At 42.6% G+C, this 9,067-nt stretch overlaps 1 protein-coding gene across 1 annotated transcript; it reads right to left on the bottom strand.

Annotated features, from left to right (window-relative positions):
* Positions 1-226: 226 nt before the first annotated feature.
* On the bottom strand, positions 227-7,844 carry eno3 (enolase 3, (beta, muscle)). The gene is made up of 14 exons (XM_085258235.1): positions 7,692-7,844; positions 4,956-5,045; positions 4,780-4,875; positions 4,638-4,696; positions 4,466-4,535; positions 3,489-3,622; positions 3,087-3,203; positions 2,902-3,007; positions 2,470-2,667; positions 1,700-1,776; positions 1,349-1,473; positions 1,164-1,272; positions 569-627; positions 227-481 (listed from the first exon to the last, which is right to left on the bottom strand). The coding sequence occupies exons 2-14, from the start codon at positions 5,038-5,040 to the stop codon at positions 412-414; spliced, it is 1,305 nt and encodes a 434-aa protein (XP_085114361.1). The 5' UTR covers positions 5,041-5,045; positions 7,692-7,844; the 3' UTR covers positions 227-411.
* Positions 7,845-9,067: the final 1,223 nt, after the last annotated feature.

Here is a 9,067-nt window from a genome sequence, read left to right as displayed (position 1 = left end):
CTGAGGATTTTGAGGTGGAAAGCTGAAGGAAAACTTCAGAATATCAGTCTTTCCTATTAGGAAGCGATTAGTTGTTCACGTCAAGCAGAAGCTTGTTCTGAATGAGTTTTGTTCACCATTGCTGGTGAGGATCTGTACATGCATGATGCATTGAAGAGCTCAGCTCTTTAAGAAGTTTGAATGTAAAAAGACTATAAGCAGCCTAAATGAATTAAACTCGGAGATGTTTCCTTTTCACTCTTTAATGTTTGTCTTTTGTATAGAAAACATCATTAATGGAATTACATCTAGAGAGACAGTCAAGCCCACTATGACCTCTAACCCCTCACCCCCAGTGGAAAGGGGCAAGAGCCTTCTGGGGTCATCAGGTGTCAGTCAGTTGCCACAGCGACAGGAAGGCAGCATGGTGCTTTAGTTGATCTTTGGGTGGCGGAAGTCTTTGCCAGCGAACTTGGCCTTGCCTCCAAGCTCCTCCTCAATCCTGCAAGTCAGAGGTCATGATTAGCTGTGCTTTGTTTTTCTTAAACGTCTACTAGCCTGAGAATGACAAAAATCCTAAAGTTCTTACCTCATCAGCTGGTTGTATTTGGCCAGACGTTCTGACCTGCAGGGGGCACCGGTTTTAATCTGAAAGAAACAGTAGAATGAGATCAGCACTGGAGTTGTAGTGACCCAGTTTCCTACCCAGCACATTTAATCAGAAATAGGACCAGACAGTTCAATAGTGGTTTCCCTGCTTTTATGCAACCACTTATTTAAAAAAGGCACAAGTCACATTTATTCTTCTGCCTGCAACTGACCAGTGATTTTCCCACAAGACTCAAAACTTTGGGTCTTATAAGTACTGATGCACTTTAATTTTCATTTTGAGTCAGACCTCTGTAGATAATCAGTGTTCATATCAGTTCTTGATTATCAAGGCATTTTGCACACACCCAGCAGTTAAGATTCAAGTGATTTTCTTACAATTTTGCTTCAAAATGATCTTAAATCTTTCATTCAAGCTCAAATACATGAAGCAGTAGATTGACCAGCCATGTGTGAGCAGTCTGGCTTTTTCAAATGACTTTAAGGGGCATTTTTTGTTTTTAATGAACAAAAACTTCAGTTATTCTTTGTGAACACATTAATCTCACTGAGACTGTCTGATGAAGTTTAAATACCTGTCCAGTGCAAAGTCCAACCACCAGGTCAGCGATGAAGGTGTCTTCAGTCTCTCCGGAGCGATGGCTAACCATCACACCCCAGCCGCTGCTCTGAGCCAGCTTACATCTGACAGGCAGATACATTTAATTAACTTTACGCAGAAAATGTTAATGTGGACTAAAACGACTGATTGGTGTCTTACGCCTGGATGGACTCGGTGACAGAGCCAATCTGGTTGACTTTCAGCAGCAGACAGTTGCAGGCCTTCTTGTCCACTGCCTGCTGGATCCTCTTTGGGTTGGTGACAGTCAAGTCGTCGCCTACGATCTGATTAGAGCAGAAAAACCGACGTGTTACTATAGTAACACTATATTCCCGTTACTGAAGGTTTTCCTTGAGTTCTTCCAGGAAGAACCAGCTTGTATACTTGAGATTCCACAAGGCTAACAAACGTCTAGGGATGCCAATGATTGTGGCAAAGAGGAAAAAAAAAAGAAGAAATCGAATGACAGTGAGGTTGTGTCACATGTCTGCATGCCTGTGTGCACCTCACCTGGATGTCTACAGAAGAAGTGAATTTAGCCCACTGCTCCCAGTCATCCTGGTCAAATGGGTCCTCAATGGACTGGACTGGAGAAAGAGAGACACTGAGGAGAAAGTTTCCACAGTAGAAATGCCACAGACACCCAACAGGCTCAATGATGCTACGGTGCTTAACAGTTACATGAATTCAATTGGAAATGTGCACACTGCACAAATCTTTGTGGTTCTCCAAATTATCAGTTGAACATCACACATTTTTAAATGGAAAAAAGAAATTTAGAACCTCTCTAGAGAGATTTTAGAGCATTTTTCCTGCAATGAACAAGAAGGCAGCCTGACCACTTCCTGAACTCAAAAGGCTTATTTCACTCCCTCAAGAGCTCAAGTGAACTAAACCAAGTAAACATTTTGAATACTTCTGATCCAAGTATTCAAAAAGGAATTTGAGTTTCATACTTGGCAGCCTTGTTTGAAATTTAAATGCTTTAAGAGACCAATATATTCCCTTCCAAAGACATTCGGTTAAACCACAGACTCAAAGCTACAGAATTAGTTTTGTTTCCTAGGTTTGTGAAAGACATTTGAAGACCATAAATCAAAGTCAAATCTCAAGCTCAATTTGACACATCAGTGCAACATTGGTTTAGTTGTCCAAATTCACTGCAGTTTCTCAAAGGTCATGGCTAAACACATCTTGTCTACATTCAGGATGCGAACAGATCATCACTGTATGTTCTGAAGTCATTCAGTGGTCATAGCAGCAGCTCTAGTCAATCTTACCAGGGTAGTTCTTGATAAAGCTGCGGTAGAGGTCACCCAGCTTTTCACCAGAAATGTGTCTAGAGGGGTCATCGGGGGACTTGAAGTCCAGGTCGTACTTTCCATTGCGGAAGAACTCTGAGGCGGCCACGTCCATGCCAATGATGATTTTGTCAGGGTAACCGGCCTTCTCGATGGCACTCTTCAACAGCTCCAGAGCTGTGAACACAAACTCTCATTGTTAGAAGTCATAATAACTTCAACCTTGAGTTGTGCCAAATGTGTATTATTAGTTTTCTAGTAATCAGCTCAACCACTGGTTAATTTAACTGTCTGACTAACTGAAGCAGCAGCAATACACACAAGTCTGCTTTAAATTCTATTGCATTAGCAGTCACATCAGTCCCAAGATAAACTACATAACGTCACTGCGTGGTCACGTGCAGCTCTCACCCTCATTATTCTCCAGGATGTTTGGAGCGAAGCCTCCCTCATCTCCCACGTTGGTGGCATCTTTTCCATATTTAGCTTTGATGACATTCTTCAGGTTGTGGTAGACCTGAAAACAAAGTATTTAAACAGTTAGACATCGGTTTTACCGTTCATAGCAGAAACATTGCAAGAGGGCAGGGTTTAACCTCAGCTCCAATCCTCATGGCCTCATGGAAGTTGGAGGCTCCAACTGGCAGGATCATGAACTCCTGCATGGCCAGTTTGTTTCCAGCATGGCTACCACCATTAATCACATTAAAGGCCTGCAGAAAGAGAAAGAGTCTAAAAATACCATCCATATGCAAACTACCCAAACATAAGTTACAAAACACCTCTGGAGCTTAAATGAAACCACTGAATTGAAAATAAAAATCTGGTGCACAATAAAAATTGTCCAGAGGCTCACTACAAATTTCCCATAGTTTGCTATTAAAGTGCAAGCCTAAATAAAAAAAATTAAATAAAAATATAAGTAAAGTTGAGTCAAGAAGTTTGGGTCTTTAAAGCCAGTTTTCCACTTCACTTAAGCACAAGCCCCTCCCACTCACAGGCACAGGTAGGATGACATCTTTGTGACCAGCAAGGTCAGCAATGTGGCGGTAGAGGGGAACTCCTTTCTCTGCTGCTCCAGCTTTACAGACAGCCAGCGACACACCCAGGATGGCATTGGCACCAAACTTGGCTGCAAACAAAGAATCAGACATCCTTGCTTCAAAACAATCTGCATACAGTTGCACAGTACGGCCAAACTACCAGGTAAAGAGGGTCAAGAAATCCTCCAAGTTGTTTGAACTCATCTGTGTTTCCCCAAAAGTTAAGTATAAATATAACATTTGAATACATTCAGTACATGAATGAAGCATGAAGAGTGTTAAACCACGACTCGAGGGATGTCAATTGACTTTCCTTTACACGATTTGAGGGTTTCTCAAATATAATTGTGGGTTGAAATATTCTTCTTTCTAGTGAAGAGCTGATTTTAACCTGCCACTAGAAAGGTTAAACAGATTGTTGAGTCCATGGACTCAGGTTGAAGTTATTACAGTCATTTATTAAAGTCCCATCCTTCAGTACACAAACTTGGCAGACACAACTTTAAGTGCAGTGGAATTTCTTAATTTCCTCATGCCCAGCAAGTTAACATGAATGGTGATCCTCAGAGTCCATACCAGGTGTTCACCTGAATCAGTTACAATGTCAGAGGATCACAAATCTTAATGAAATATTAAGAAATCTGTCAGATGGCACATTTATTTCAGGCTATATAGACGGGTGCACCAGTATACCTGTATAAATGCCAAAGAAAGCAGTGCTTCCAGCTTTGTTTTCACTCTTTTTCTACAATTCACTTCAGCAGTTCATTTCCTGTTAAATATTTTGTTTACCCAGTTCTTATAACCTAATATTGTTTGGACTGGTTTTAAAAGAATTTGCCATTTTACGTCGCCACCCTTTTATGTAAAAACATGGAAGAAACAAATCTTAAATTCAACTACTTTTATGAGGCGAGTTTCTAAGTCCTTACATTTGTTTTCAGTGCCATCCAACTCCAGCATGAACTTGTCGATCTTCTCCTGCTCGACGACGCTGAGTTTCTGTACAGATGGGATGAAGTACCATTAGCCTGCAGTGAATCCCTGCAGTAGTTAAAGTGTATTAGCATCAAGCTAACATCAGCAATCCAACTTAACGGATACCTTCTCAATCAGCTTGGGGGCAATCTCCTTGTTGACATGCTCCACAGCCTTGACGGTACCTGCAGGGAAACACAGGTGTTAGCAGCTACGCTAAAAGTAGCATTAATGCTATCCCCAGCCCCACACACTTGACTCCTCCCACCTTTGCCCAGGTAGCGGCTCTTGTCTCCGTCACGAAGCTCCAGAGCCTCATGGACTCCGGTTGAAGCGCCGCTGGGAACAGCAGCCCTGAACAGACCTGAGGTGAAGTTTGACCGTCAGGTTACTGAACTCGCTGCAAACAGGAAGTGCGTCATGGTCAAAGTGACAGCTGCTCACCTTTGGCTGTCCACAGGTCCACCTCCACTGTGGGGTTTCCCCTGGAGTCCAGAATCTCACGAGCGTGGATCTTGGTGATAGACATCCTGACTGAAGGGGGAAGAGAACCAGGTGATTAGTTCAAATACAAAGAATCTTTTATAGAAGTGTCATCCGCACTGGGTCAAACATTTGTTTCATCTGAAATTTGACATGTTACTAAAAAAAAAAAAAAAAAAATCCCCGTGAAGAGGTCAGATTGAGTGAGAGACCTGCTGCAGAAATCCTGTTTAATGCCATGATGCCCTTTCTTATCAGACTCCACCCACACAACCAATCACAGCCCTGCACTCCTGACTGACAGCTACAGGGCTCAACAGAAGAATGGGAGAGACCATTCTGCAGGCACGAGGGGGGTATCATAGTCTGGCTGGGTTATTTATACCAACACCAGCCGTATGGGAGCCTTTGACCTTTTCCCCTGACCTTTCTGCAGAGGTCATGACTTCCTCCCTGCTGTTCTTGAGTTACACAGACTCTTATTAATGCTTGTGACATTTGAAGCGGCATTTCTGACTGAGCTGATATTAGCCTCCACCGTGCATGACCCACTTCACCTCACAGCTGAAGGACTGGGCTTTATCTGGTTGCTAGGTCTCATACAGCAAGCTCTTCTGATTCTGTGCACACTGAGAAAAGCTGCTGTAGTAAAAGTGTTCTGGTCCAACTGTGTGAGCAGGTTCAGAGCGTCCGTCACATCTGCTGCGTGTTATGTAAGAGTGTGTCTGGGCAGATGCCATTTGAACAGCTGAGCTCTTACAGTACACTCCAAACCCCTGATGGCTTTTACAAACACTGTACACCTGCTTAGAGTTGAACTTGGCTGCAGATGAGTGTGGGTCAGCCAGCCTCTTTCAGATCTGCTTTCAGAATGAATAAACTGACTATAACAGCGGCAGTCTGACAAAGTCTGTTAAACACGAGGCACAGCAGCTCCAACCAAATTCTGAAGTCGGTGATCCTTCGAAGAATTAAAGTGTTTTTCCTGTACACAGGTTGGGTACATCTGAGCACCTAGATGTTGTTTTGATCCTATGTCAAGTCCAAGCAGATGAGTCACTGAAGTCTTTAAACTTTTAGGGGAAATCTGTTAAAACCCCGTTTTGTTATCATGAGCTACCGTTAAACGTCTCAGGCAGATGGAACGAGGCCTGTTCATGCTGGGTGTGCTGAAAACTGAGCGAATTAAAGCTGACTGAGGACACTTAAATGCACACCAACTACTCATTTCACAGTCTTCTCACGTTTCTTTAAAAGGCATCACAATAACGCTGACCACTAAAAACAGTTTTTAGGTAGCTTTGTTCATCAGGACTTTCAGCCGTCAAACCCAAGACACTCACCTCTGCAGCTTCTGGCCTTAACAGCATACAAGAGGCTATAACTAACTCTCACAATGCAAAGCCAATCATATTAAGTTACTCAAGCATAAGTATGTTTATCGGTTTATGGTTAGAAATAAAATGATGAGAAAGGCACCTTCATTGGTTTTTACTACATGCAGGCCCAGCAAGTGGCCAACATGCTTTCTGGAGTCAGCTGTGAATACATTCAAGTCTAGTGAGTAACAGAACAGCTCACATGAGATCAAGCATGTGGCACCACGGGTCTGTGAGCTGCTCCTGCTCACTGTTGGTCAGCCGTGGAGAAGCATGAGTTTTAACATATTACATACTGGTGACCCAGTCTGTAATATCTCAAACATCAGACCACTGAAGGACGATGGGGAGGGGGCTTTACATCGATAATTAGCACAATAGCTTTACTAGTTATATTTACAATGATGCATTCAGGGGGACAGACTAGTCCACACATGGCTGCTTTGATACAGAAACATCATTTTGAAGGATTAGTGCCCCCCTTAAACCACACCCCTGTCTCCCAGACCCCTGAGGGGAGGCTACGCCTCATTTTAAGGTGCAGAGTGGCCATTTAGACACCCAGCAGGTCACATTTAAACCACCTGTGATCATTAGCTTTGAGTGAAGTCTGCTGCTAGACCATGTGGGATGAATGAAAACCTCTTTTATTGGCTGAATGAGCCTTAGCAGCCTAGCAGCGGGGCAGGTTTAGGGACACTTTGTTACAGCCTGCTAAACAAACAAGAAATGAACCAATAACACAATAAAATGTCTCCAAGTGTAAAACTTATCACACAGAAAGACGAGCGTTACACTACAGATGAATCAAAGTCACTCAGCAAGTAGAAAGTCAACAGAACAGAAGTCTTTTCAAAATGTAATAAAACCTTTTCCTTTAAGGTGAAAAGTCAGATTCAGGAAGTGTTGCTTGGAGTTTATATAACCTGCTTAAATGTGTGCAGATCTGAGCTCAGGAGGACTTTTAAATGCTAAAGAGTCACATTTAAAGCTCCCTGTGAGCACATGGAGGGTGTCCGTCCGTCCACGGACTTTGAGCCTCTCACGTCTGTCTGTCAGCTCTGTGACCTTCAGCCCACTCAAAGTCAAACCTTTCAAACGTTGTTCCCCTTCCTGCCATAAACAGGAACAAAATAAGTCTCCAGAACAGGAACTTATTTAAGTTAGCACCTCAGGAGAACTTCTGCAAACTGAGCTTTCAGAGTAAAAGTCTAAAACGCATGCCACCAAACCTGAAGCAGTCTGAGCCGGACACAAACAGGAAGTTACTTAAAAGAGCTCCAAGCAGAGCCCTCAGCTGTCTGCCGTCCCAGCTTACCTGTTCAGAGGCAGCGAGCACGAAGAGGGGGTCGTCTGTCTGACTGTCCGACTGACGTGGAAAGTGTCTTTCTGTCCCCCAGCAGGGTTTTTATAGCCTCTCCCTGCAGCTGCAGCAGAAGGAGGAGGAGGAGGACGGAGGGAGTGTGTGCATGTGACAGGACGGAGGCAAACAGAAAAACCTCCCGGCTGTAGTTAATCATCAGATCCTCACTGCTGTTTGCCGTCTCCAAACATAATTATAAGAGCCTTAATCTGAGGCTGTGTAAGTTTGGACTGCAGTCCTAGTGTAACATGCTCAGATATGTAAATACTTCCTGAACACACACATTTCTAGTGCTTCCCAAAGAGTCAAAAGGAAAATCACCAGCAGCGTAACACAATCCAGGAAGTCTTTAAACTCGGGTACAATGAATGTTTCTGTCCGTCAGTTGCTCTGAAATAAGAGCTTAAAGACTTCAGGGGACATGGATGCACTGGACCAACAGTGTGATATAATCTTTATTTAACCCAAAAGTCATTAAGTGCCCGTGTTACTGCAGCCAAAACATTAAACACAGCCTGCAACACCACAAAGCAAAGGCAGGAGAGCTCAGGTAGATAACAAAATACATACATAATAATAAAGAAAATGAAATGGAAAAGTCTGAAAATAATGTAAGAAATGTATAAAACCACCTCTTTAACAGTAATAATAAATAATAATCAGGACCGGCTGTGCTGCTTTAAAAGGAACTGCTCTTTGATTTTATATCTGCAGAGACGATTTGAATCCAGGAAGTGCTGCGACTCGAACACTCGAGTGCTATCATCACTGTTTAATTGAATGCTTTCAAACACAAGAATCATTAAACAAATGTGGCTCTGTGTGCATGATCTAATCTAAAACTTTAAAATCACTGTGGCGCTCACAGAACCCCAGAGCTCCGGCTCATCTGAGGGAAAACATCACATGTTAATTTGTCAAATAAGCAGTTTGTTAAGGTTTAATATTTATTCAGAGGAAAACCTAAAGAAACGAAATCCCTGATGACAGAGAGGACGGCCTTTACTCTGAGGAAGCCGTCAGTGTGCTGAGCATGTGGAGGCTAAATAAAAAGAGGCGTTTATTTCGTCTCAGAGGGCACTCCAACTGTTTACTTTTAAGTAAAAGTTACCCAGTTTAACTCTGTTTTATGTCCCTCATCTTTAAAGGGCAACGAGGTTTTTCTTATTCTGACTTTCATTAAAAAATACACATAATAAAAAAAACCTGAAACCTCTTAAATTCCCATTTGATTTCTGCTTTTTTTATGTGTCTTTTTTGTGTGTACCTGATTTAATTGTGCTTAAATGCAAAGATGTTAAAGGTGTTTACACCTCAGTGGTTTCCTGGTT

Source organism: Mchenga conophoros, linkage group LG3 (assembly GCF_057382185.1).
Source record: "Mchenga conophoros isolate Kocher_MC1m ecotype Shallow Benthic linkage group LG3, M_conophoros_male_GT1.1, whole genome shotgun sequence".
In the NCBI taxonomy this organism is placed as follows: domain Eukaryota; kingdom Metazoa; phylum Chordata; class Actinopteri; order Cichliformes; family Cichlidae; genus Mchenga; species Mchenga conophoros.
The sequence above is the reverse complement of the archived record's forward strand: the minus strand, read 5'-3'. Positions and strand labels throughout refer to the sequence as shown.

Bases quoted from the DNA above. Each gene is read 5' to 3' on its own strand.
- eno3 (XM_085258235.1), bottom strand. From the start codon at position 5,040: ATGTCTATCACCAAGATCCACGCTCGTGAGATTCTGGACTCCAGGGGA. The intron at 4,876-4,955 runs GTGAGCAGCTGT...ACTTCACCTCAG, and splicing joins GGACCTGTGGACAGCCAAAG to GTCTGTTCAGGGCTGCTGTT. The intron at 1,474-1,699 runs GTGAGGTGCACA...TGCTCTAATCAG, and splicing joins CTTCTTCTGTAGACATCCAG to ATCGTAGGCGACGACTTGAC.